This window comes from Squalius cephalus (genome assembly GCF_949319135.1).
Source record: "Squalius cephalus genome assembly, chromosome: 13".
In the NCBI taxonomy this organism is placed as follows: Eukaryota; Metazoa; Chordata; class Actinopteri; order Cypriniformes; family Leuciscidae; genus Squalius; species Squalius cephalus.
Window position 1 is genome coordinate 15,499,004 of NC_137134.1, and position 27,542 is coordinate 15,526,545.

The 27,542-nt window shown below is 38.2% G+C and overlaps 3 protein-coding genes across 4 annotated transcripts; 2 read left to right on the plus strand and 1 right to left on the minus strand.

Moving 5' to 3' along the window:
* Positions 1 to 4,703: 4,703 nt before the first annotated feature.
* On the plus strand, positions 4,704 to 5,515 carry pet117 (PET117 cytochrome c oxidase chaperone; the record flags this gene model as incomplete). The annotated part of the gene is made up of 2 exons (XM_079890243.1): positions 4,704 to 4,903; positions 5,363 to 5,515. Exons 1-2 carry the CDS (start codon positions 4,808 to 4,810, stop codon positions 5,513 to 5,515), a joined length of 249 nt encoding a protein of 82 aa, XP_079746369.1. The 5' UTR covers positions 4,704 to 4,807.
* Positions 5,516 to 6,247: 732 nt separating this feature from the next.
* kat14 (lysine acetyltransferase 14) lies at positions 6,248 to 12,990 on the plus strand (the record flags this gene model as incomplete). The annotated part of the gene is made up of 10 exons (XM_079890242.1): positions 6,248 to 6,506; positions 6,679 to 6,800; positions 7,022 to 7,143; positions 7,238 to 7,419; positions 8,343 to 8,762; positions 9,666 to 10,246; positions 10,331 to 10,464; positions 11,288 to 11,463; positions 11,550 to 11,740; positions 11,948 to 12,990. 10 exons carry the CDS (start codon positions 6,248 to 6,250, stop codon positions 12,119 to 12,121), a joined length of 2,361 nt encoding a protein of 786 aa, XP_079746368.1. The 3' UTR covers positions 12,122 to 12,990.
* Positions 12,991 to 15,795: 2,805 nt separating this feature from the next.
* Positions 15,796 to 25,771, minus strand: dzank1 (double zinc ribbon and ankyrin repeat domains 1). Of its 2 annotated transcripts, none has more exons than XM_079889638.1 (20): positions 25,595 to 25,771; positions 25,362 to 25,518; positions 23,901 to 24,024; positions 23,743 to 23,806; positions 22,051 to 22,151; positions 21,867 to 21,955; positions 21,582 to 21,699; positions 21,380 to 21,493; positions 21,201 to 21,293; positions 20,964 to 21,086; positions 20,224 to 20,379; positions 19,923 to 20,145; positions 19,728 to 19,831; positions 19,516 to 19,599; positions 19,333 to 19,423; positions 17,085 to 17,170; positions 16,917 to 17,000; positions 16,330 to 16,457; positions 16,164 to 16,238; positions 15,796 to 16,087 (listed from the first exon to the last, which is right to left on the minus strand). In XM_079889638.1, exons 1-20 carry the CDS (start codon positions 25,701 to 25,703, stop codon positions 15,916 to 15,918), a joined length of 2,295 nt encoding a protein of 764 aa, XP_079745764.1. In that variant the 5' UTR covers positions 25,704 to 25,771; the 3' UTR covers positions 15,796 to 15,915. The 2 variants fall into 2 exon arrangements, with proteins under 2 accessions (XP_079745764.1, XP_079745763.1); XM_079889637.1 differs by having other exon boundaries at positions 22,045 to 22,151.
* Between the last annotated feature and the right edge of the window lie 1,771 nt (positions 25,772 to 27,542).

The window sequence follows — 27,542 nt, forward strand, 5'->3', positions numbered from 1 at the left end:
AGGGCTGTGAGTATTCGGTGGGTCGTCGAATGATAGCCTAATCGTTTTTAAAATATAAACATAAAACAGAGAATGTAATACTTTAAAAGCATTACTTATGCATTAAAGTAATCAATTTTATAATACCACCCTTACAAAAGTACTTTAGTGGTATCATAGTACATACTGCTCTGATAGTTTGATATGTCAGTCAGAAAAACCATGGTTAGATGTCACACTTTAAACACACTTAAAAAAGCTAAGTGCCTAAGTTTAATACTTAAGGTTAGAGGTTTGTTTAAATGCTTGCCTTAAAAAAATAACACTAATTTAGAGTTAAGGTGCAAAAAAAAAAAAAAAACTAGCTGAAAAAACTAGTTTTTACTAAACAAGAAGGGGAGAAAAGTGTAAAAAATTGTTAGCTAGCAATTGCAAAACCCATTATCTTTTTCCTATCAGCTTGAATAAAGCTTAAATGACATTATGTTCCCCTCAAACATGTGTAGGTGATGTAATAGCTCTGGAAAGACTTCCAGTAATCTGAGATAACTAAAGTTTACACTGAGTGCAAAGAAATGTCACAGAGTAACTGAAAATCAATAGGCTACTTACTATTATAGGCTACTTTTAAGTCTTACGGTGTTGTGCTGTTTGTTAAGATGTAGGTTGTGCTGAAAGACCTTGATATTAATATGAGAAAGAATTGACTGAAACTCTTCCCAAAAAGTGTTTTACCCCAGTCATTCATTAAATAAACAAGCATAGGGCCCTTGGCTGCCGTCTGTTTGCTAAGGATTAAAGTCTTTGCTAACAAACTTCTACTGCAGTTGTAATGTTTGTATGATTATTATAAGTGGTGCTTTCTAATGTGCAAATATTCCACGTATACTTAAGGTTAAAGATCTGAACAATCCAGTAAGATTGAGTTTTAAACTTCAGTGCGCAGCTCTGTTTGTGCTAGTGTAAATGACACCAACATGTAGTTTGAGACGTGCAATTACTCTTTAAGTGGTCAGATTTACAACGCAAGTTTGGAACAGGAAAGAAAGAAAATGTTGCTTCAGAAAATATGAAAATCTACTTGCATATTATTAGTTTGCGGAAACTGGTTTTCGCCTTAGTGACTTAAAGTGATACTGTGAGATATAAATGCAAAATTTACGAAAAATAGTTGCAATTTTGGCAAACTACATTGAAATTAGGCGAAATAAAGTCACAATTATGGGAAGTAAAAACGCAATTGTTTGAGATATATTTGTAATTGCAAGATATAAAGCCACATTATGAGAAAAAGAGTCGCAATTGCAAGATATAAGTTCTCATTGTGAGAAATAAAGTTGCAATTATGAGAAATAAAGGCACAATTGTTTGAGATAAATTTGCCATCACAAAATATAGTCACACTGTGAGAAATAGTCACATTTGCAAGATATAAAGTCACATTCACTGTAAAAAGTGATCAGTTGACTTAACTTTAAAAAAAGTGAGGAAACTCTTGGCCTTAAAATTATTAAAACAATGCGTAATTGAAAAAAAATAAGTTATGTGGAATTGTCAAGTTCACGTAACTTATTTTTTTCAATACATGAAGTTTATTTACTTAATAATTTTAAGGCAACGGGTTTCCTCACTTTTTTTAAGTTAAGTCAACTGATCACTTTTTACAGTGAACATGAGATATGAAGTCGCAATTACAAGAAACAAAGTCTCATTGTGAGATATAAAAGTCGCAATTGTGAGAAACAGTAAAATTTCTAAATATAAATTCAGAGAGATATAAAGTCACATTGAGAGACAATTATGAGATATAACATTGCAATGAGGTGGAAACTGGCTTCTATTTTATTAGAATTGCTCCAAAGTTCATTGAATGTTTGAAGATACATCTAAAACACTGTTAACACACATCCACCCACTCGCACTAACACAGAATGTTTCTTTTTCTCAGAAACGGGGTTAAAGTGAGGCAAGGTAAAACATCGTAGCTCATCTGGAGGCATGGCGGTTCACACATCATTTCCAGACCTGATAGAGAAAAGGATAGTCTACAGATCAACAAACAGCCAGGGAATCTGTTTACTTAATACCAAGACATCCATTCCCATGCTGATTTCTTACAGGATGCTGCTGAGTAGCACCCTGCCGATAAGTCAACTTCACTTTAAAGGTGGTGGTGTTGTTGTTGGCAGCACATCAAAACGGTATGAGACGGACCGAAAAAATGATGAAAGATGAAAGATGGGTCACTTATAATCATGTTTCTGTGTGCCAATACACACAACAACAGCATTTCCGAGATAAAATCCCCTATGTTCAACACCAAAAAATCTAAATTTCAAAAGTGTTGAGGCAACATATTTGCTTGGGGTTCCCTATTTCCAAAATCTCTGTTTGAGCCTGTGGAGGTGAAGGGGTGGAGTGGTGTTTGGGAAAGCTGGATGTTTGCTTTAGCTGTCATGACTAGGGGTGTTCCATCAAACAAACCTTTACGGCAGTCCCACAGCTGAGGAACTCTGAGCACCAGATGTGCATGTTCATCCTTCTGACTCAGGCTTTGACTCGCACAGACGCATACATATTTTCCACATGCAGTGAAACAATTACACTCTTAAAAATGAAGGTTCGTTATTGGCATCTGTGGTTCCACGAAGAACCTTTGGCATCCATGGAACATTTCAAATGCACAAAAGGTTCTTTATATTGGTTTGTTAAGATCTTCAAAGTAAGAAAATGATTCTTTGGGGAACCAAGTATGGTTCTTTTATGGTATTGCGGTTTCCATTTGTGTGCATGTCTTCTTACCGGATAAAAAAATGATCCGACTCAACTGAGTGCATACGTTTTTTATGCACATTTTTAGAATTTATGCACATCTTTGCGTTTCCGAACAGCCTTTTTTTAATGCGATATCCCAAAATGTGCATAAAAATAGTTGGACGGAAACATAAGCACTGCTGTGGTCGGGCATGTGAAATTCGAAGAGGAATTTACTTAATTATTTCGCAACAAAACAGAACGAATTTCGAGTAATTATCCCTATTTATTTCCAGTAAAATACATTGTTTTCTCAAAGTATTACACATATCTCTATAAACTGAGTTTAATTAACAATACTGTTGTTAATGTCAAAATAATAAAGTCATCAACCAGATTTTAATTACACATCAATATTGTTTTCAGAAAAAGGTTTTGATTTTAAAATTTAGTGTAAGATAACATTTAAATATTGATTTAGAATACAAACTGATGTTTTGAAGTCCAGTTTTAAAACATTTAAAGTGGTAAATTAAAGCATATAATAAGTTATGTTTTTTACAACATGATTAATTATATAAAATATTATACATTAGTGCTGTCAAATCAATTAATCACAATTAATCCCATCTAACATAAAATTTTGCATATATATATTAGGGCTGTCAAAAGATTAATCGCGATTAATCGCATCAAAAATAAAAGTTTGTTTTTAATAATATATGTGTGTGTACTGTGTATAATTCAATTTGTATATATTAATACACACACATGCATGTATATATTTAAGAAAAATGTGTTATTTATATATAAAAAAAAATATATTTATATATAATATAAACTATATAAATATATATACATATACAGTATATGTATGCAAATATTTCTTAAATATATACATGCATGTGTGTGTGTATTTATATATACAAAATAACACAGTACACACACATATATTATGTAAACACAAACTTTTATTTTGGATGCGATTAATCGTGATTAATCTTTTGACAGCCCTAATATATATATATATATATATATATATATATATATATATATATATATATATATATATATATATATATATATATATACTTTAATTTAGGGAACATGCAGTTGAATTCATTTTGTTTTATTTATACTTCCTTGAATTCACATTTGAATTACAAATCTGCATTCTGTTTTCTCCCACATTTCAAAGGGGAAAAGTGTTTCAAAAGGGATTCTCAACTCGGTTTGGAATGGTCAGACAAAATCCCGGGATGGTGTGCAGAATACAATATGACTCTTAACATGTGGATTCAGACTTTGGACAAGAAAAAAAGAGAGGAAGTGAAGAATGAGTGGAGGAACCAAAGATGTTATTTCACAAAACAACTCTTGCATTTCTACATTAGCGAAGACCTTCAGTGTAAACCGCTGCCCTTTTATTGATTTTTGGTGACAGATCATCAGTCTTAGTTTTTACAGACATGGGACTTTTGATAAAAACATGTTGGACTATAGATTGCAAGTAGTACTAAAGATAAACAGTTAAATGCGATCACTGGAATAAACAGTTTTGCTCGGAATAGCATATTTCTGCATATTATACATGCAGCAAGATAGTATATTATGCAAATTGTATATACATTTGCCAAAATGTGCAGTATACATCAGACTTAATATGTGGGATATATCGCAAAAATGCGAAACACTTGATATTCAATTTCCTTTGTGACTAATTGTGACATCTCAGTCATTATTTGATCAAATAATTACATCAAATATTTGTATATGTTGGATTGGTATACATTGGAAATCAAAAATATTTTTAATTTAATATTGTGCAAAATATCCTAACAATTTGGCAGTCCGATCAAATAATCAAACACAATATGTTAAAAATATGAGATTATGGGTATACTGCGCATGCGCAGTGAGCGTATTGCCGCTCCTGGTCGGTAGGCAGCAGTAAAGAGTCTGATATCCTATTGAAACCAAACCACCACAAAGGATTCAGCTCCATTCTGTTATGAAAGTGCTCTAGCCATCTATTATCCTACTGTAGTTGTATTCACAGTAATGCTTCATAACTATGTCTACGGTCTCTAAACTTGTCTTGGGATTATCGGTAGTGCTCACTATCAGTACCGTTGCAGGCGTTCATCTCAAGCAGAACTGGGACAGAGAGGTAAAAACACTCTTGTCCTACTAGCCAAATGAACACCATGCCTTTATGAGGCGCTGTTATTGAAGTATCCATTCTGTTTAACCTTTAGTGTGCAGTATGCTTGCAATCATAACAAGTACAGATGTGCGAGACAGTCGGGTTTTTACTGTTTTGTCTAATGCAAAACATACCATTTTACTATAGTAACGGTAACTAATCGGGTATCTTGGCTGACATGTTCTGTTCAGAGGGAATCGTTTTATTCTCTGGCAGTTGTTTCAGTTTATACGTGTGTTTAAGCTACTGCTTCACTTCAAATACATTTATATAGAAACCTAACACAGATATCTTACCATTGTAATGAAGAGCTATCTGTAGTTTTTACCTGTGATTATTATCAGGGGGTTACTTCAAATGTCGCATCTTAGTATAATAATAAAACATGCAGTGTTTATATGTGAAATGATCACGTGTTCGCAGAGGCTGCACGACGGAGTGCTGCGCGACCTGGAGCGCGTGGAGCGGAAGCGCGAGAACCTGCGCGTGCTCGAGGAACAGATACAACTGACAAGAGAGCTCGTGGCCGCGCGAGACCGACAAGAGGCTGACACGCCGGGGACACACAGTTCATAAACCGACTGGTACAACATATTACTACTATTATTATTATTTATAATTAATTTACAGTTGCACAACTATTACTCGTGTTTCTCTCACGAAATACCTCGGTTTCATTGTCACAATTTACAGTCTATGATTGTCACACACACACACAAACAAAATTTTTGATAAATAATAATGGTAGCACTTTGTTTTAAGGCGTAGTCACACGTTAATAAATGTACTTACTCTAGTAATTATAGTAACTTATGCATAATTACAAGTAACCAACCCTAACCGTAACTCTATAGTAAGTACATGTAGTTAATTAATATTTCTTAGTACTTATTTGAGTAAGTACACTATAACTACATCACCTTAAAATTAAGTGTAACCGTAATAATAAATGTTATTGTTTCCGTTGTATTTGACCCATTGTAATCTTGTATTCTAATAAATAAGGTTATGACACCAACATTTTAGATCCCTTCTAGGTAATTCCTATACCACAGCGAAGACTACTTGCATAGCTAATAAGAAGTTCAAACATTATTAAAGACAAATAAACAGTCAAATGAACAAAATAATGCAGAATAATCTCTTTCGTGTCTTGAATGTTTAAATCGGCAAGACTTAATTAAGTGGAAATTCGAAACAATTCCGTCAGCTGTCCTGAGCGTCTTTCATGCTGGTCCCGGTCCATCGGGCAACCCTTATTTTCAAACCCTGTATCTAATCGCTTCCTCTTATCTGTTAGGTGGAAAAATGGACAGTGGGGACCAGAGGGGTCTCACGGCACAGGACGAGGAGACCATGTGCACGTCAGCCTCTGAGGGTCTGGAGGAAGGCGAGGTGGAGGGAGAAACTCTCCTCATTGTGGAATCGGAGGACCAGGCGTCTGTGGATCTGTCTCATGACCAGAGCGGAGACTCTCTGAACAGCGACGTCGGTGAGGACGGAGAGGGGAGCTGGAACGAGGACATGTCGTTCTACTGCGACAAGTGCCACAAATGGATCCCGGCCGGTGAGAAGACCATTAACAAGGGACGACATGTCTGATATGTGACCAGTTTAAGATGTGATGTTCAACTTGGGCTGCATTTGTTCACTCAATAAAGACTGATCTGAAAAAAGTGTGCTTCGTCTCAGAGCTGTCTTTTCCGTGTTTTTTTTTTTTTCTTCCTTGTTTGGTTCAGCTCAGCTACGCGGAGAGCAGCCCAGCTACCTGAAAGGAGACAACTTCTTCAAGTTCACCTGCTCGGATTGTGCGGAAGATGGGAAGGAGTGTTTTGAGAGGATGAGGCTGACCTGGCAGCAGGTACGCACTCGGGAACAATTGAAATAAACAAAAAACATATTTAGTTAGCTTGACAAAAGTATCTGAAAAAGGATTTGTCCTGAAAGGATATCTGTGTTTATATACCTAAAATAGCATTACAAAAATGGAAAATCTCATAATATTCAAATAAAGACTTATGAGATGATTTGCATTCTGGTAAAAAAAAAAGGTCTCTGAATTGTTTGATTTTATGCTTATAGGTGGTTATGTTGGCCATGTATAACCTGTCTTTAGAGGGCACCGGACGACAAGGTTACTTCAGATGGAAGGAAGATATTTGTGCATTTATTAGTCGGCACTGGACGTTCCTACTTGGTTCCAGGTGAGACTGAGTATCAAAACTGTTATATTTAGTTTTAAAATCACCTGATTTTTAAAGGCGAGTACGTTTATATTTTATGATTATTCATGCTCAGAAAGAAGACATCCACGTGGTGGAGCACCGTGGCAGGGTGTCTGTCTGTCGGCAGCCCAACATTTTTCCGCTCCGGTGCGCAGGAATTCGGAGAACCCGGCTGGTGGAAGCTAGTCCAGAACCGGCCACCGACTCTGCGGCCCGAGGGGGAGAAAAGCTCTGCTGCCTCAATAAAGGCCAAAGGTAGTAGTAGTTTGGTGAACTTGATTTTACCAAGTTTCATCTTTGTTGATCCTGGAACAACATTTCAATCCATTTCCAATCCAAGCATTTCCCTTCATTTTGAGCACTGTTGAACTGATTCTTAAACGCCTCTGATTGGCCATTGTGTTGACACGTACAACATATATGTCTGTGATTGGCTACAATGACATCTTTGACGCTCTTCAGCGAGCGCTTGCATAGATACACAGGGGAGCGTTTAAAAGCAGACATCTATCAGCAGATCCCTAATATATCCGCTTATAGACGGATCAGCTGATAGACGCTGCTTTCAAGCACTCGATGAAGAGCGTCAAAGACAACATGTTTTTGAAGCGTTGATCATTGTAGCCAATAACATGTTGATATAATATGTTGAGCATGTCAACACAATGGCCAATCAGAGACATATATGTTGAGCACGTCGACACAATGGCCAATCAGAGACATATATGTTGAGCACGTCGACACAATGGCCAATCAGAGACATATATGTTGAGCACGTCGACACAATGGCCAATCAGAGACATATATGTTGAGCACGTCGACACAATGGCCAATCAGAGACATATATGTTGAGCACGTCGACACAATGGCCAATCAGAGACATATATGTTGAGTACGTCGACACAATGGCCAATCAGAGACATATATGTTGAGTACGTCGACACAATGGCCAATCAGAGACATATATGTTGAGTACGTCGACACAATGGCCAATCAGAGACATATATGTTGAGCACGTCGACACAATGGCCAATCAGAGACATATATGTTGAGCACGTCGACACAATGGCCAATCAGAGACATTATGATTTAAAATTGCCAACTCTAGTAATGCAGGATATTTCCCTTAATTTGAAATGTAAATGTAACATTTTGGGGTCTGCATGTTGTTATTCCAGCTGTGTCGAAGCCGTCCCTCGACCCCATAATCACTGTGGAGGGTTTGAGGAAGCGTGGAAGTCGGAACCCAGTGGAGAGCGCCATGCAACTGAAAGAAAAGCGTTCCCGAACACAGGAGGCAAAGGAGATCCGGCGTGCACAGAAGGAGGCGGCCGGGTTCCTTGACCGCAGTGCCTCGTCCACACCTGTAAAACTGGGCAACCGTGGGCGGCGCTCGGATCCGTATCTGGAGAAGGGTGAAGTCATTGACTTTTCCTCTCTCAGCTCATCGGACAGGACCCCACTCACCTCTCCCTCCCCCTCCCCCTCGCCCGACTTCTCCGCCCCTGGAACGCCCGCCTCACACTCTGCTACGCCCAGCCTGCTGTCTGAGGCCGATCTCATCCCGGATGTCATGCCCCCTCAAGCTCTGTTCCACGGTGAGTTGATGCTCATGCTTACTGGCCAAACACTTACTTACTGTTCTAAACAAACTTAGGCCGCGTGTCCAACAGTTGAAAACGCTTAGCTGTGGGGCGCGCTTGAGAGCGTTTTGTTCAGTTGATCAGGAATATCAGCGGAAATGTTGCTATTATCTCATTTGACAGATAGTTTGTTTCTGTGTTGTTTTTTTTATATAAAAATGTCGATACGTTGTAAAGTATTTGCTCTGGCTCTTGTTTTAAATAATTTTGTTTTGTTATTATGCTTGTTGTTGTCATCTGTTGACGTTGTACAAGCAGAATGTGACGGTTGGTCGGTGTGGTATTTGTCCCGCCCCTCCTCCACTGTGATTGGACGGCTGGGTAAAAAGTGACAGTGATGAGCGTTGCGTTTTACCCAAAGTTGAACATTCTTCAACTCTCGGCGACCGGTAAAAAAACGCAGAGCGCTCAGTGCTTCAGCGTGAAATAGACACTCCTTACGCTCCTAGTGTTTTAAAAACGCGGCGCTTCCATTGAAAACAATTGGAAAAATCCGCCAGCCGCATGAAAAAACGCTTTGGTGGACACAGGGCCTTACAGTTTCCACCTGATAGATGCTAAGATGGGCGAAAAGATGACATAGACTTACCTTGAGGGGTCTTTACCTTGATAGCACTCACATAGTAACATTCTAAGAACCACTCATAACACCCTTGCAACCACATGGCAAGAGTACCACCCTGAGCACCCTAGAAATGCCCTTGTGCCCAACCAGAACACCTTTGCAGCACCCTAGTAATGTCCTACCAACCACTCCTTGTTTTATAGCTCATATATTGATATTTTAAACATATGTTTGGTAAAAACAGACGTAGTCGCAGCACCTTCATCTCTAATCACTGTATGACTTTCCATCAGACGATGAAGAATTGGATGCTGAGGGTGTTATCGACCCCGGGATGGAGTATATACCCCCTCCCAGCATGCCTTTGGCCACTGGCACCATCATGGTCAGGAAAAAGCTACGTCCGGCCGAGCTGATCAAACAAGAACTGGAGAGTGAAGACGAGGAGCGGGGTAGAGATGGCGAGGAAGACGAGGGCCAGGATGAAGGCTTGTTGCCGACAGGACGGGGGTGCGGTATAGAGCGGAGGAAGGTTCTTCAGGATAAGGGTGAGGGTTGCGCGCCTTTGCCCGCCCCTCGTTACACGTTCATCAGCCTTTACGAGGAGCGCGTGCTGCTCCACAAGCTAGAGGCCTGTCCGCAAGCGCTGGCCGTCACGCCACAGGCCAAAAGGCTGCATCGCAAGCTGCTCGTGCGCCAGGCGAAAAGAGAGCGAGGGCTTCCCCTGCTGGATGTGGATCAGGCCGTGAGCGCTACACTCAGCCTGGTGGGGGGCGTGTACGGGGCACAAGGGGGTTTGGCCAGCCACAGGACGAGCAGAGAGGAGAAATACAGAACCACCAGCCAGGACCTTCGTATACTCGATCGCTTTCAGGTAAGCCATAAGAAAACCGGTATGGTATGTAATTTAACTTTAACTGAGAAACTTGTTTAGATGTCTTGTGCTTTGTTTTTTCAGTCAACAGTTTCCATAAGGAAAGGGTTCTATCAGCCCACAGTGTCCTTCTGGCACAGGCTAATGGGTTCTGATGCCTGCATGGATCAGACCATCAAGAGTCCCTACACATCCAGAGTGCTCAAGCCATACATCAGGTACACACATGGACACATCTGAGCATTTACTCAATGTCAATTTCTTCTTCTTAGAGGCTGTTTGAATTTTTCATATTTTCTTGCTCTTTTGAATGAGATAAAAGGACTATATGTCCAAAAAGTGGCAAGTTCGTCTTGAAATTTAACAAATATTTTGGTTTGTGAAATAGTCTGGTAGAATTTTTTTTTTTCTGTTCTTTTTTCCTTTTGCATTGTATTCTTCTCACCAAGGCTGCATTTATGTGACCAAAAATACAGTAAAACAGTAATATTGTGAAATATTACTACAATTTAAAAGGACTGTTTTCTATTTTAAAATTTAAGATCCATTTTATTTCTATGATGTAAAGCTGAATTTGCAGCTTCATTACTCCAGTATTTAGTGTCACATGATCCTTCAGAAATCATTCGAATATGCTGATTTGCTGCTCAAGAAACATTTATTATTTATTATTATCAGTGTTGTTGTTCTGCTTCATATTCATATTTTTGATAAATAGAAGGTTCAAAAGAACCACATTTAGTTGAAATAGTGCAAATTAGTATCATTTTAAATGTCTTTACTGTCACTTTTGATCAATTTGTTGCATTTAAGGATTAATTTCTTTCGGAAAACAATTTTTACTGACCCCAAACTTATGAATGGTAGTAAAATTTAGTATATTCCTAATGACCATGGTTTTTACAAATACACCCCTAGTTGATGTTCAGTCCACCCAAATCATTTATGGAAACTAAGCTGCAAACCTGAGTCACAGTTATGAGCCTTGAGGACATTAACGTATGATTCCTGCTCAGTAGCTTTGTGTGTGTTTATGTGTAGGAGAGACTACGAGAGTCGGCCACTGAAGATGCGTTTACTCTCAGAGATCCGTGCGTACCATCACAAGAAGGACCCGACTTGGGTAGCTGAACCTGACGCACCTATAGACTACTGCTACGTACGGCCCAATCACATCCCTTCTGTCAACTCCATGTGCCAAGAAATCTTCTGGCCTGGTAATCATCATTTCATCCTGTGAAATACAGATTTTTGGATAAAACTAGTTCCTGAAGGAATAAAAATGGGGTCTTTTGCCCATCAGGTATCGACCTATCAGAATGCCTCCAGTACCCAGACTTCAGCGTAGTGGTGCTTTACAAGAAAATTGTGATCGGTTTTGGTTTCATGGTGCCAGATGTGAAGTACAACGAGGCCTACATCTCCTTCCTGCTGGTGCATCCGGAATGGAGGCGAGCTGGTATCGCCACGTTCATGATTTACCATCTCATTCAGGTGAGAAACTGAAATCATGATATGGTTTAGGATGTCATTTAATTAATTAAATAAATGCGCTGCGCATTTCAGAGTGAAGCACGGCAATGTTCACACGTGAGCAGCTCATAATGTTTAGCGCATTTTAAATCGCACTTATATCCCCCCCCCCCCAAATCGTGCAGCCCTAGTTCATACAGGGATCTCTTTCCTGTCTCGTCTCTGTAGACATGTATGGGAAAGGATGTGACCCTTCACGTATCGGCGAGCAACCCTGCCATGCTGCTCTACCAGAAGTTCGGCTTCAAGACAGAGGAGTACATCCTGGACTTCTATGATAAATATTACCCGGTGGACAGCAAAGAGTGCAGACACGCATTCTTCCTGCGCTTGCGCCGCTGAGGACGTCACATGATGCACAACACAAACTGGAAACAGTCTGAAATGTAAGTCAGGGAGTGTTTGTTGGTGTTTTCACAGTATTTGTTGCGTTACTTCCCGTCTGAGACTTCGTTTAAAATGCTATTTCATTTTATATGTGGTTCGATGTTTAAAACAAAGCAAAGGATATTTTATTTCTCTGTATACACACCGTGATAACTCTCTTCCTCCTTTACATCAAGCATCTTTTTTGTAGTTAAAAAAATTGCTGTTTATTTTTAACACTCATGTTTTTGTATGCACACACAATTATAAAAAATGTTGCCACCTGTTAATTAAATATTGAAATGTTCAATATTGTGTTGTTTTTTATTTTTCTTGTTAAACCTGCATTCAGTAATTTGGTGCTATATTAAAGTTCTACACATTTTGAAATGAATTGCATGTTTTTGAAGAGTCATCTGAATGGTGTTCACTCACATAAGATGACAACAGAACACAATTATCATCTTGCTTCATCAGCGGAAACAATGGGAGAATCAGTACCTGTACAGTCTCAAAAAAACGTATAAAGACAGACAAGACAAAAAAACGTGTGTAATTAACGGTACGGCATACACACAATGAAACAGACAAAATCCTGACTAGGGACGCCCAAGTTGCTACATTTTCTTGAAGGGGTAAGGAAAGGAAATGAAACTCACTAGTTATATGTGTAATTTAAATAAATTTCAGATTTTAATTCAGCATTGGTCTCCAAGCTTTCGCGGGCAAAATCCAATACTTTCAACAGGAGTCCATGTGATGGTGAAGATTGTATAGCAAGGACTTAAGTTGCAATGAGTTCAAGTTGTTTACGCAAATTTGCCGCATTAAAGAGATAGTTCACCAAAATGTTTTCATTCTTTCATTAATTACCCGTAACATTTTCATTCATCTTCGGAACACAAATGAAGATCTTTTTGATGAAATCTAAGAGTTTCTATCCATCCATTGACAGCTATGCAACTGATACTTTGACGCTTCAAAAAGTTCATAAAGAGATTGTAAAACTATGAATTGAGCGGTTTAGTCCAAATTTTCTGAAGAGACATGATCATTTTATATGATGAACAGATTAAATTTAGGCTTTTATTCACATAAACTTTCACAACACATCAGTTGTGGTAAACGGAAGTGCAAGCATGTTCGCTTGACGTGCGAGAGCCAATGAGGTTCATTCTCGTGTTACGCAGCACGTTTGAGCTTCCGCTAGAACCAAAGAGGTTTGTTTTCGAGCGTCAAGCAGGTTCGGTTGAGCTTTTGTTTATGTTGACTGATTATGTGAATAAAAGCAATTTCAATCTGTTCATCATATAAAGTGATCATGTTTCTTCAGAAAATTTGGACTAAACCGCTCGATTCATATGGATTAGTTTTACAATCTCTTTATGAACTTTTTGAAGAATCTAGTTGAGTAGCTGTCAATGGAGGGACAGAAAGCTCTCAATTTCATTTATTTTACGGTGCCCTTGATACAGAGTAATTACTTAATTCGGTACTTAGTAATAGACGTTGTAATAACATGTAACAAAATGTACTTAACATGTAACTAAGTTATGGAACAGCCTATACTTACAGATTGTAATTACACACATGTAATAGGCAGCTACTGTTACACATGTGTAACAAGCCAAGTTGGATAAGGTTTATAGATACACATGAAGTACACTTAAGTACATTCTTGATGCACTTTATTTTACGTAGCTTATACCTGTGTAATATTATGTAATTACAATGTAATTAGGAAACTACTGCATGCATTTAAGCTGTGAACTAGTGAGTTTAAATCAAACTAAGGCACAGATGGATAAGGTATGTATACACAAAGTACACTTAAGTACATTCTAGATACACTTTATTTTACGTAGCTTATCCCTGTGTAATATTATGTAATTACAATGTAATTAGGAAACTACTGCATGCATTTAAGCTGTGAACTAGTGAGTTTAAATCAAACTAAGGCACAGATGGATAAGGTATGTATACACAAAGTACACTTAAGTACATTCTTGATGCACTTTATTTTACGTAGCTTATACCTGTGTAATATTATGTAATTACAATGTAATTAGGAAGCTACTGCATGTATATAAGCTGTGAACTAGTAAGTTAAATCAAACTAAGGCAGAGATAGATAAGGTATGTATACACAAAGTACACTTAAGTACATTCTTGATGCACTTTATTTTACGTATATTTTACGTAGCTTATACCTGTGTAATATTTTGTAATTGCAATGTAATTAGGAAGCTAATGCATGTATTTAAGCTATGAACTAGTGGGTTAATTCAGATGGATAACATATGTAGATACACAGGAAGTGCACTTAAGTACAATCTTGATACACTTTATTTTATGTTACATACAAGTAATGCTACAGAACATACACATTTACCATGTGTAACTGCAGACCTTAGTAGCCTAACATATTTAAGTACTTGTTGTTACATTGTGTTATACTAAGTACTTTCTTACATAATTACAGTGTACCAAGTCCGTAACGCGTATGTAACAGACTCGGCTTGTTACACATGTGTAACAGTAGCTGCCTATTACATGTGCGTAATTACAATCTGTAAGTATAGGCTGTTCCATAACTTAGTTACATGTTAAGTACATTTTGTTACATGTTATTACAAAGTCTATTACTAAGTAATTAATTAAGTAATTACTCTGTATCAAGGGCACCGTAAAATAAAGTGTTACCATGTTGGGAACAAAAGTTTTACAGGTTTGGAACGACACGAGGGGTGAGTAATTAGAATTTTCATTTTTGGGTGAACTAACCCTCTAACCAACAGAAAGCTGTGTGAGCTTCATGTATTGCTACACTAATGCCAATAGACCTTTTTTTGCCAGCAAAATTTTGCTAATGTGACCCCAAACTAACACCGTTGTGGTATTGCTTGAAGAAGAGTACATGAAGAGGACAAATATTAATGCTAGAAGTTAGAACTACTGAATAATGCATATATTTAATCACTGTATCTGTAAACCGTGATAATCAGGAAATCACACTTTTACTTAAAATGATCAAATCACATAAAATATTTTGCATATAATTTTGCATCTATATGGTCCATTATAAATGTCTGGTCTGTATGGCTGTAATAACCAATTTTTTTTTGAACGTCGGTTTTGCTGGTGAGATATGTATCTTGACTTATTTTGGTTCAGGTGGCAATTTTAAAAGGAGGACCTAATCCAGTCATTTTATGAAAAAAGGTTGAACAAATTGCAACAGAAGCAAACTCAACTGATTTTGTTTCCTCAATATGTCCTGAGTAAGCAAAAAAAAAAAGCCCAGAAGAATCCCATTAGGGGAAAGTTTCGAAAAAGACCCAAATATAGCCTATTCATTCTTTTTCTTACGTGAATAGGGTAAAAAGTTTAACCTTTAGATAATCACCATGAAAATTACTGAGTTGATTACTTGCATCAAGACAAACAAAAAATGTATTACACGTTTTTTTGAAATTGTTTGTTAACATGGACAAACGGTGCATAATCTAATTACATATGTGCTAATGAATAAGGCGTATGAATAGGCTATATTTGGGTCTTTTTCAAAACTTTCCCCTAATGGGATTCTTCTGGGCTTTTTTTTCCTTACTCAGGACATATTGAGGATACAAAATCAGTTGAGTTTTGCTTCTGTTGCAATTTGTTCAAGGTTGACCCCCATTTTGGCTTAAAATGACTGGACTACTAAACAAATCTCCAAGTACTGCATTGCACTGATGAGATTTGGTTTGAGTGAGATGTGGAATGTCTCATGAGAACGTATCCAGTCCAGACACGCTCCTGGCCTTGGTGTGGCGCTGTAGCAGACCCTGTCCCATGTGAGCTGCCATCAGAGACACCACAGAACTGCTTCCGGCGGCCACGGCAATATCATACGCCGTCTGGCCCCGATCATTCTGCTTTCTGATACTTGCGTTACACCTATACAAGACCAAGACACATTTTTTTTAAATCAAGCCTTTGTAACTTTAACACCATTTGTGTTTGTGAATCTCACCCCAGGAGTATCTCAACGCTCTTCAGACCTTCATCTCCCAGAGCCGCAGCCTCATGCAGGGCCGTGTTATTCAACCTGCGACCCACACAGATGATAAAAATAGCAGTTTAGCTCAGATTATTACTGGACATATCAAAATGAGCTTGAAGCTTGTTTTCGAACTCACGGTCCAGATGCTTGGTTAACGTCGGCTTCTCTCTGCACCAGCACAGGAATGACATCATGATGCCCGTTTAGCACTGCAGCAACCAGAGCAGGGCGCCCATCACTTCCCAAACATGCTGGATCAGCACCCTGCAGAACAAAACACACCCTTTACAGGTTTATACAGCTGCACAATTAACCCTATGAAAGCTTGTTTCCATCACGGAATAAAAAAAAAATAAAAAAAAAGGTAATTACTGACTTTTATAACTCGCAATTTTTTGACTTTTTTTCTCGTTAGATATAGTCTAGATGAGTTATACAGTTAGAATTGCGAGATATAAACTCGCAATTGCAAGAAAAAAGCAAACACTTTTTGCAAATTTTGGTAATTGCGACTTTTTATCTCACAATTTTGACTGTATAACTCACATACAATTGCAAGTTTACATCTTGCAATTCTGACTTTATTTCTCGCAATTGCAAGTTTATTTCGAGATTTCGCGATTCTTCTTGATTTTGCCGACAAACATTGTGACCGCACAATGTCATCTGACGCTATGAATTTTGCTGATGTTTGGAGTGCTGTGATTGGCTCTTTAGCCTCACCTCATCCAATAGCTGCTGCACCACTGAGATCCGGCCCCGCCCCTCAGGCCCCACCTCCTTAAGGAGAACACTGTCTTTAGACTCCTGAGAAAGACATTAACATTCTATTCTTTGTCTTATAAATGAAAAGGGTTATTATGTCAGTGTTTGTGTGTGTGTGATGCTGACCGACTGCTTTTCTGTAGCGTCTGAGGTCCAGGTCTTTTTCGGCTTCTTTCTTTTTGCTGACAATCCTGCTGTATTAATGTTACTCTCTGTACAAACAACATATGATACAGAAAAATAGTCATAATTATCACTTTGATCATTTTTTATTAATGAATAAATAATAGATGTATCAAAAAGTAGTAAGAGAAACAAATTAGTGCTGTGAAAAGATTAATCGCGATTAATCGCATCCAAAATAAAAGTTTGTGTTTACATAATAAATGTGTGTGTACTGTGTATCATTATTTTGTATATATAAATACACACACTTGCATGTATATATTTAAGAAAAATGTGTTATTTATATATACAAATATTTATATTTATATATAATATAAATGATATTTAAATATATACAGTATATACATGCAAATATTTCTTAAAGGGGGGGGTACAATGGTGTTTCATGTATTCAGAGTTGTTTACAGTGTTAAAGAGATAGATTCTCATGCTAAACATGGGCAAAGTTTTAAAAAAATATTTTGGACGAATAACGGAGAATTTCTATGCTGAAAATCTTACTTCCGGGTTGGTACAAGTTTCGGCTGGTTTTTTTTAGATCGTGGATCTAATGACGTAGATCAGAGTGGAACTCCTTATGAGCATTTCTCTCGGAAAAGCTCGCCCGCGAGCACGTCGACTAGAGGAGAGCGAGACCGCGCACATCAACGCGCTTCAACAGGAAATCATCGGCAGCGCTGCATAGGATTTGTTCAAGAATGTCTCCAAAAAAGTGTGTATTTGGATGTGAGGGAAAGCTTACCGTGTTCAGTTTTCCAAAGAACCCAGTGTTACAGGAACAGTGGATGCAGTTTGTTTTTCCGGGGCAGCAACGGAGTGTAGGAAGTGCGGTTGTGTGTTCTGGTCGTTTCAGTGACGAATGTTTTATTAACAAGGCTCAGGTCGACGCTGGATTTGCAAATCGTTTGCTATTAAAACGTGGAGCGGTCCCAGTGATAAAAGTAACATTCATGTAAGTACAACTGGATCAGATTTCTGTCTTTTGCTGGAAATCAAGCACTACCGCTTGACTCTATAGCTCCGCCTCCAGGACCTCGGCTTTTTCCGGAGAGAATCGGAAAGCTGTATTTTTCTTTTATAAATATAATAAAACTAAACACTTTTTTGAGATATTAAGGATGCACTACTACTCTATAGGTACTCAAGATTAACATGAGATTAGGTGAAACTGTGCATGTTATGTACCCTTTAAATAAATACATGCATGTGTGTGTATTTATATATATACAAAATAATGATACACAGTACACACACATTTATTATGTAAACACAAACTTTTATTTTGGATGCGATTAATCGCGATTAATCTTTTCACAGCCCTAAAACAAATACATGGTTAATATTCGTTATTATTAAATATTTTGATGATTAATATATTATTACTATTGTAAATTATAATTAAATGATTAATTAATAAAACAATTACTATTATTTAAAAGTGTATGTATTATAATTAATAATTAAAACGGTAATAATAATTCAAACTAATAATAGTGAAATCAATTAAGTTCTTTAGTATGTTTAAAATTATTTGTATTTATTATTCATTTGAAATAATTACTATTATTAATAAAAAAGTTAACAAGCAAGTTTAAAATAATATAACCAGTCAAGTCTTCACAAGGAATATATACTAAAAAAAATTAATCAACAAATAAAAATAAAGCTACTAATTTATTAATAAATATTATGATGCTTAATATCTCAATGTTATTATAAATTATACCATCAAATGATTAATAGTTTACTATATGTATTATTTACCATGAAAATGGCTTAATAAAAATACTAAATAATACAATGTCTTAGGGCACGTTTACATGACAATGATGTACTAAAAACGTAAACGTTTTTTCGTGTACAGACGACAACATTGTCAGAACGATCCCCGTTCACACTGATACGCGAAAACAACTAAAACGCTGCTTTATTCATGCCAGGCCAGTAGTTGGCGATGTTACTTTGTAAATAAACACAACGCGCCTATAGACTGAACACGTAATACACATGCGCATGGCATGACGTCACCGTTTTCACAAATTCGCGTTGAAAACAGTGTCGTGTAAACGGCCTCTTAAACATTTGTTTGAAGCTTAGTAGGCAATAGAAAATATCATTAATTCAGTATAACAGCAGAAGTCAATGTAAAGGCCCCATCATGACAGAAAACCAATCATGTGTTTTTTACCCGGACTGGCTGAGCTCCTGCCTTCTGTCACAGCACTGAGGTTCAGACTCTCTGATGCCACAGATCGGCTCTGCTGTCCTGCAGAAGACGACTGGAAAAAGACAACACGCACGCTGAAAAACATGCAATGCTCAAGAGACTCTCTTCAGACTCCAAATAAAAGCTCTCAGGAGTGTTTCTTACCCTGGATCCCTCCGGTGAGGCACAGATGAAATTGATGTGCAGACTGACTTCATAGCTGTCCTCCTGAATAACAGCAGAGATCATCTGGAGAGCAAAAACATGTTCAGGAAATGCAAATAATGATCATAAAAATAAAGGAATCAAATAAAAAAGTATATAAAATTAATAACAATAACAGTAGTGCAAGTAAATACACATAAAAGTGGTCCTACTCTGCCCAGCCGAGGTTCTCCAATCAGAGCTCTGAACTCATTATTATTCTGAGTGTAACAGCGCAGATGAGCGCAGATGTGGTCCACCTGCTTCCTCCAGAACCCTGAATTATACATGCAATAAAAGCAAATGCAAAAAGTCATGCATATTTATTTGTTTCTAAAAAAAAAAAATTGTATTGTAAAGTAGCCAACCTCGGCCTGGACTAATGGCGGTGAGGAGGGGCTTCCTGTCACTCATCTGTTCCTGTCTGCTAAGCTCCGCCTCCCTCTGTTGGCTCTGTTTTTTCAGCTCGGTGCTGGATGGGAAAAACAGACCGACTGTCTGCGTCTGTGCATCTGCACACATGCGCAAACCCGAAGCGTGAGGCACGGTTGTAGATTCAGGCGCAGGAACCGCCTTCCAGGTGGCCGAGGGCTATATAAAGAGTGAGAGAGAGAATGATATAACACACTGTACGTTTTTAATGAGCGCCAAACAGTCCGTGTGCTGTACCTGATCAGCTTCCTGTGCGTCCTGTCCCTGCTTTACTTGTGAGGGCGTCCTGGGTGGGCCGTCCAGGAAGACGCCACACACACCACAGTGATTAGCATAAGGGTGGCTGCTAGCTCCACACTGAGAACACGTCACAGCGCTGGCTCTGTGGCCCGGCTGCATGTGTCAACACAAAACCACACAGCATTTCGTTTATATAGTACAAACTTTGTTAAATATACACAATGATATTTTGATGAAAAAAAATCTCCATATTATAATTAACACCAAATATCTAGTCTGGTGGAAAAAAACATTCTGTGAGAAAAGGACATAAAGGTCCCATGAAACTACTTCATGATGCAGTTAAATTATGATGTATTTCCTATTGAAACAGGAAGTTGAGGCGGCACAAAAAGCTCTGGTCGGTTCCTGATTAAAAATAATAGTAAATCCCTTTAACTGTTTTTGCCAACGGTCGGCCGTCGGGCAACGTCAGGGCGTTTTTGAGCGTCACTGACTTCGTTTTCTGGTGTGTTTCGCACCGTTGACTTTAGTCGGACGCCGGTGGGGTTTTTTGGGCCGATTCAACAGCATTCTGTTGGCCAACACAACAAATCCTTGTGACCAACCTGCGAAAATCCCTGTGCGAAATCTGCATGGGAAAATCTTCCTTCAAATGTAAAAAATGTGCCAAACAATGTTAAATGTGACTGCACCTTTAAAGTCCCCATGAAATCAAAATTGAAGTTTTTTGTCACCTTTGCACCACACCAGTCGCAGAATCGAGCGTCCGAGTGGTTGACTCTATTGCACTTGGAGCAGGAGACCATTTTGCCCTGTGAACTGGGTACAGGTGCAGCTCTCTGTCCACTTAAAACAGGCTGTGGAATGATAAAGCACCATTATAACCACTGTAGTGTCCTATCATGATCCTAGTAATGATTCAGCACACTTCTGATTGGCTAATGCTGAATTCAGGTAGGCGGGGCTCTTACTGTGGTTTGCTGAAGCAGCTGGGATTCACAAGTGACACAATGTGTGATGTGAGAGGGGTTTCCTGTCCCACACGAGCCACAGATTAACTTATCCTAGAATAATAGCGATATAATGTACTTAATTTAATTAATACATTTAATTGACTCACTACAGTGATCCACTACAGATAGACATGTACCTGTAGTCTCAGACTAGCCTGCGGCTGCAGTTGGTGAGCCAATGGAGACTCGCACACCACACATGTGGCCGTATTGAGAGGCACCATGGTTTTACAGTGCACGCATAGACCCATCTGTGAAAAAGCACAGCAAATACTCATATTATTGGGAATTGATTACTGATGATCTGAATACCATGTGTAGTAACAAAGTATGTATTACCTGTCCTCCTTCAGTAGGGGGGAGTCTTTGACCAGGTATTGGGGGTACTGGTGATCCACAGTGCAGACAGAATCGGGCAAAAGGGTCTGAAGGGCGATGATTCAGGCACTTTGGACATCTTCAGAAAGATATATATATATATTGCACACACACACAATTTTCAGCATCATTACTCCAGTGAGTGTAACAGAGGCCAGACAGTGATCCGAGTAGAAACAGAGGAGTTACATATATTATCAATTAAATAATTTCATGCTCAAAGTAACATCTCTCCCTCTCGCTCACCTAAGGAAATCCGTCTCTCTCTGAATCCGTGACGTCTGAGTGCTTGTCAAGCTTCTTAAGGGACTTTCCACAACATCTGCACTCTGGTTCTGGTGGGATTGAGAATGCTGACGTTAAACAGGAAGTGTTCTGTTTCAGTTTTCTGCTTGAGATGAGTGTTTTTGTGTATGTTGTAAACCTTTACTTGGTTTTCAACCGTCGGCCGTGCAGATGAACCGGGGCCAAGACGCTGTGAGAGGAATCGAGGACCTTTCAGAGATCTTCGAGATTCACTACTGGGAATATCTGGCATAAAAGAATGCAAAAAAGGCACAAGAAAGTCAAAGGACATGTAACTGAGTACGAATCTGAGACAATTATAAATATTTTTTAAATCTCTCAAGCAATGTTCAGGTCTTATTTTCCCCCAAAAATCAAGAGAAAAGTAAATAATTTTTCACATAAAGAAAATATACACTCACCTAAAGGATTATTAGGAACACCATACTAATACTGTGTTTGACCCCCTTTCGCCTTCAGAACTGCCTTAATTCTACATGGCATTGATTCAACAAGGTGCTGAAAGCATTCTTTAGAAATGTTGGCACATATTGATAGGATAGCATCATGCAGTTGATGGAGATTTGTGGGATGCACATCCAGGGCACGAAGCTCCCGTTCCACCACATCCCAAAGATGCTCTATTGGGTTGAGATCTGGTGACTGTGGGGGCCATTTTAGTACAGTGAACTCATTGTCATGTTCAAGAAACCAATTTGAAATGATTCGAGCTTTGTGACATGGTGCATTATCCTGCTGGAAGTAGCCATCAGAGGATGGGTACATGGTGGTCATAAAGGGATGGACATGGTCAGAAACAATGCTCAGGTAGGCCGTGGCATTTAAACGATGCCCAATTGGCACTAAGGGGCCTAAAGTGTGCCAAGAAAACATCCCCCACACCATTACACCACCACCACCAGCCTGCACAGTGGTAACAAGGCATGATGGATCCATGTTCTCATTCTGTTTACGCCAAATTCTGACTCTACCATCTGAATGTCTCAACAGAAATCGAGACTCATCAGACCAGGCAACATTTTTCCAGTCTTCAACTGTCCAATTTTGGTGAGCTTGTGCAAATTGTAGCCTCTTTTTCCTATTTGTAGTGGAGATGAGTGGTACCCGGTGGGGTCTTCTGCTGTTGTAGCCCATCCGCCTCAAGGTTGTGCGTGTTGTGGCTTCACAAATGCTTTGCTGCATACCTCGGTTGTAACGAGTGGTTATTTCAGTCAAAGTTGCTCTTCTATCAGCTTGAATCAGTCGGCCCATTCTCCTCTGACCTCTAGCATCAACAAGGCATTTTCGCCCACAGGACTGCCGCATACTGGATGTTTTTCCCTTTTCACACCATTCTTTGTAAACCCTAGAAATGGTTGTGTGTGAAAATCCCAGTAACTGAGCAGATTGTGAAATACTCAGATCGGCCCGTCTGGCACCAACAACCATGCCACGCTCAAAATTGCTTAAATCACCTTTCTTTCCCATTCTGACATTCAGTTTGGAGTTCAGGAGATTGTCTTGACCAGGACCACACCCCTAAATGCATTGAAGCAACTGCCATGTGATTGGTTGAATAGATAATTGCATTAATGAGAAATTGAACAGGTGTTCCTAATAATCCTTTAGGTGAGTGTAGAATCCTGTATTTAATTTTTTTTTTGTTTTGTTTTTTGCATTGTTAGGCACATTAAAACTCCCTTGCCCAAATAGCCTACTGAAATGTGAATAATATTATTCTCATTACCGTAATGCAGGAACAATTATTAGTATTTTTTAAATAATAATGCATAATAATTTGTGACAAATCCACACTGACTAAAACCAAATGATTTACCTAAAAAATTAATAGAGGAAATGCCAGCTCCATTTTCGCTCTCCTTCAAATTCCTTGATGAATCCTGTTCAACATAAAGTACTGTTTATAATACATATTCTTAAATCCATGAAACGTTATCACGGGGGAAAAAAATCCATAATGGGTGTAAAACTGACATTCTTGCCATTGATCGGTCTGCCATTCTTCAAAGAGTCATCCTCATGATCCGCAGTCTGATCCTCATCTGAGGCAGGATCCACTATGAAAACCTTGGTGACGACAGCACTCTGTCGGCCATCGCTGTGTTACATTACAAATGCTCTTTATTTGGGTCAATTTCAAGTCAGATTTGTTGCTGGGTGTTTTCCCACCAGGGCATTTTTGACTTTTAGAAAATAAACTCTCTCACGCATCAAATGAGAATTCTGTGTTTTTTATTAAATTTTTCGTAATATTTACACCCCATTTTAAATAATGTAGTATGTTTAACATTCGGTTATGGAAATGACAGTGACAAAAATGACATTTTACACATTTTTGTGTAAAAATGGAAAACTCTTTTGTCTGGCATGTCTCCATATAGAACAGAGCTCTTAAAGTAACATGGTGAAGGAAAAATATGAGATGGGAGGGAAAAATTATATTTCAATGCTTGCGCATTCTCTCGCCGAGAAAGTTTGTCTTTGTTGGCAAATAATTCAAAGTTTCTCGAGGGAATGCAAAACATTTGCGAGAGAATGCAAAAGCATTGACATTTTTTTCCAATGCTTTTCCCATCACCATGTCCCTAGGGGCTCCATACTGTATAGGGACATGAAGATAGTAAAAAAAATTGATGGGAAGAAAAAAAATTACATTTCAATGCTTTTGCATTTCGCAGATAAACTTTGTGTTCGCTCGCAAAACTTTTGCGATGAGGAAACTAAATGTCAGTGCCTTTGCAAGAGAACGCAAAGGGAGGGACGCAAATATGTTGCAAGCGAACCAAATTTGTCAGGGAAAAGCAATACTTTTGCTAGTTTCTTTAGAGAACACAATACTTTTGTGAGGTAACACAAAGTTTTCCGGGGGAACTTCTATACTTTTCTAGAGGCAAAGTTTCTCTAGATAACGCAATAGTTTTGTGAAGTACAAAGCGAAGCGAGCGAACGCAAAGTTAGGTGCAAAGTTTCCTTTAGATTACGCAATATTTTTGTGAGTTAAAGCAGTTTGTCAGGGGAACTCAATACTTTTGAAAGGGAACTCAAATATTTTGTGAGCGGACGCAAAGTTTGTCGGGGTAAAGCAACACTTTGAAAGAGAATTCAAATATTTTTGCAATCTAATGCAAAGTTTCTCAGGGGGACACAATACTTTTGTGAGAGAGCGCAAAAGTTTTGTGAGCGAATGCAAAAGCAATGAAATTTTTCCTCCCATATCATCTTTTCTAACGCCATGTCATCTTAGGGGCTCTGTAGGGTTTTGGAAAATAAATAAATACATTCAAGGCAAAAGTAGTAAAAAATAAAAATGTAATAAATGGTAGAAAAAAAAAAAGTTCCAAGACAGTTTTAATGTAATGCACAGAACATTATTGTACCCATAGTTGAAGAAACGCCCAGCAACGTTATAAACAACACGCTATAAAATGTACCCACGCGGTGACAGCCATGGCTCTCAGAGACACTTTCCCCACAGGTAAGCGAATAGGTTCAGTGAACTTCATAGTGCTGTTCCCACTAGAGCCCAGTCTCTTCATCTCCTCAGGCTTACTGCCATCCAGCGTGTACAGCAGCACACTCACATCAGAGGATTCTGGGATACACCATGTGCCATATCAATCACATGAAGACGAGCAACAAACAAGCGTGTGTTAGAACCGCACACTCACCTGATTTGATCTCCACAGGAGTGCAGGAGTCAATCTCATGCTTGGCTTTGCCTGGAGGAGGCATGCGAATGGGGATTATCTGAGGTGCTGCCACTGAACCTGCTGTCATGTTTGCACTCTTCAACCTGCAATATAGGAGGGAAAATACATTTGTACAGAACTGCAGATGCGTTTAATTAAGCACATGCATTAAAAGGTGAAGTGCATTAGGCTGTAGAAAATATGAGCTACTATCCAGACTATTTGTGTGTTTTAAGTAGCTCGAACCTGTTACAAATTTGCGAAATGAACTCGCAGTGCACCGCTGTATCCAACGACGCTGTAAAGAGATATTAAACGCTGTTGAGTCGTCACGTATCCCATAGCAACTGAGTAGCCTGGTACGCATGCGCACCCCCCCCCCCCCCCCCCCCCTCTACATTTTTTTATTTTGTGTGAGCCAATGCTTCCCCCTACAGGCCAGTTATGCATTTCTCAATAATGCATATGAATACGATACATTATAATACAGAACACATTTTGTATAGATAAGTAGGCCTATGTCTTATGTATTTAATTATGTATTTCATAAGATATGCCCGTCAGTGTCAAAGTAAACACACTGATGCTTCATTTTAGTTTTTCCCACAAACCCTTTTAACTGAAATGCCTGTGCTGGTTTATTTAATTATTCTTATAAAAGAAGATAAGTGTCATTAGGAATAGGAAAGAAATAAAAAAAAAATCTTTCTATGATGCTGAATGTCTTTAAACAAATAACACCCAATGTTAATATTAACCCTTTCATGCATGAATTATGATAACCTCAGTCAGGATTTTTTTCCTATGTGTTTTTATCGCTCTTAGGGCATGAAAAACAAGAATTGATTTTTATTTTATTTTTTTACAAATTTTTCAAAGAGATCTTCAGATGTCCACTTGAGTGGACAGCATGCGGTTATGGATTAAACTTAAGATATACTATATTAAATATAAGACAATAATCAAACAGATAAAGTATGTGAATTTAACAAACTAATCAATGCAATTATATCAAATCATGTGAAAACTATAAAATATATACAAAAAATATAAATGCGAAATATTGCAAAGGCTTCATACAACTTCATACAAGTTGCACTTCGCGTATCTTTGATATCAGAACATGAGGATGTGATTCCATCAGAATTTTCTACAGCCTGTCAAGGTACAACTGTGGAAACCACTCAGATGCTCCCTCCAGTGCACCAGAGTATGGAGATTTACCCTTATTAGCTGATCATTCTGATTATGTTCAAGATGGACATGCACATTTCTATCATAGCCCTCCTCTGAGAAAACCTAGCGATATGTTTTTTCAATCTCATCTGAAATGATCAGTGTTGGGGGTAACGCATTACAAGTAACATGCATAACGCATTCAGATTACTTTTTTTATGTTACAAGTAAAGTAATGTGTTACAAGTAACATGCATTACCTAATCAGATTACTTTTTGATCTAACAAATAATTAACTACAAGTAATGTGCATTACGTAATCAGATTACTTTTTGATGTTACGAGTAAAGAAACGCATTACAATAACGCACATTACATAATCAGATTACTTTTTGATGTTACGAGTAAAGAAACGCATTACAATAACGCACATTACATAATCAGATTACTTTTTGATGTTACGAGTAAAAAAACGCATTACAATAACGCATATTACATAATCAGATTACTTTTTGATGTTATGAGGAAGGAAAAGCATTACAAGTAACATGCATTACCTAATCAGATTACTTTTTGATGTAACAAGTAAAGAAACGCATTAAAAGTAACATGCATTACGTAATCAGATTACTTTTTGATGTTATGAGTAAAAAAACGCATTACAATAACGTGCATTACGAAATCAGATTACTTTTTGATCTAACAAGTAAAGTAATGCATTAAGTGTCATACATTATGTAATCACATGACT

Bases quoted from the DNA above. Each gene is read 5' to 3' on its own strand.
- dzank1 (XM_079889637.1), bottom strand. From the start codon at position 25,703: ATGACAGCAGGTTCAGTGGCAGCACCTCAGATAATCCCCATTCGCATG. The intron at 24,025-25,361 runs GTGGGTACATTT...AATGTAACACAG, and splicing joins AGAGCCATGGCTGTCACCGC to CGATGGCCGACAGAGTGCTG. The intron at 19,600-19,727 runs GTAGGACCACTT...TTTGCTCTCCAG, and splicing joins GAGAACCTCGGCTGGGCAGA to ATGATCTCTGCTGTTATTCA.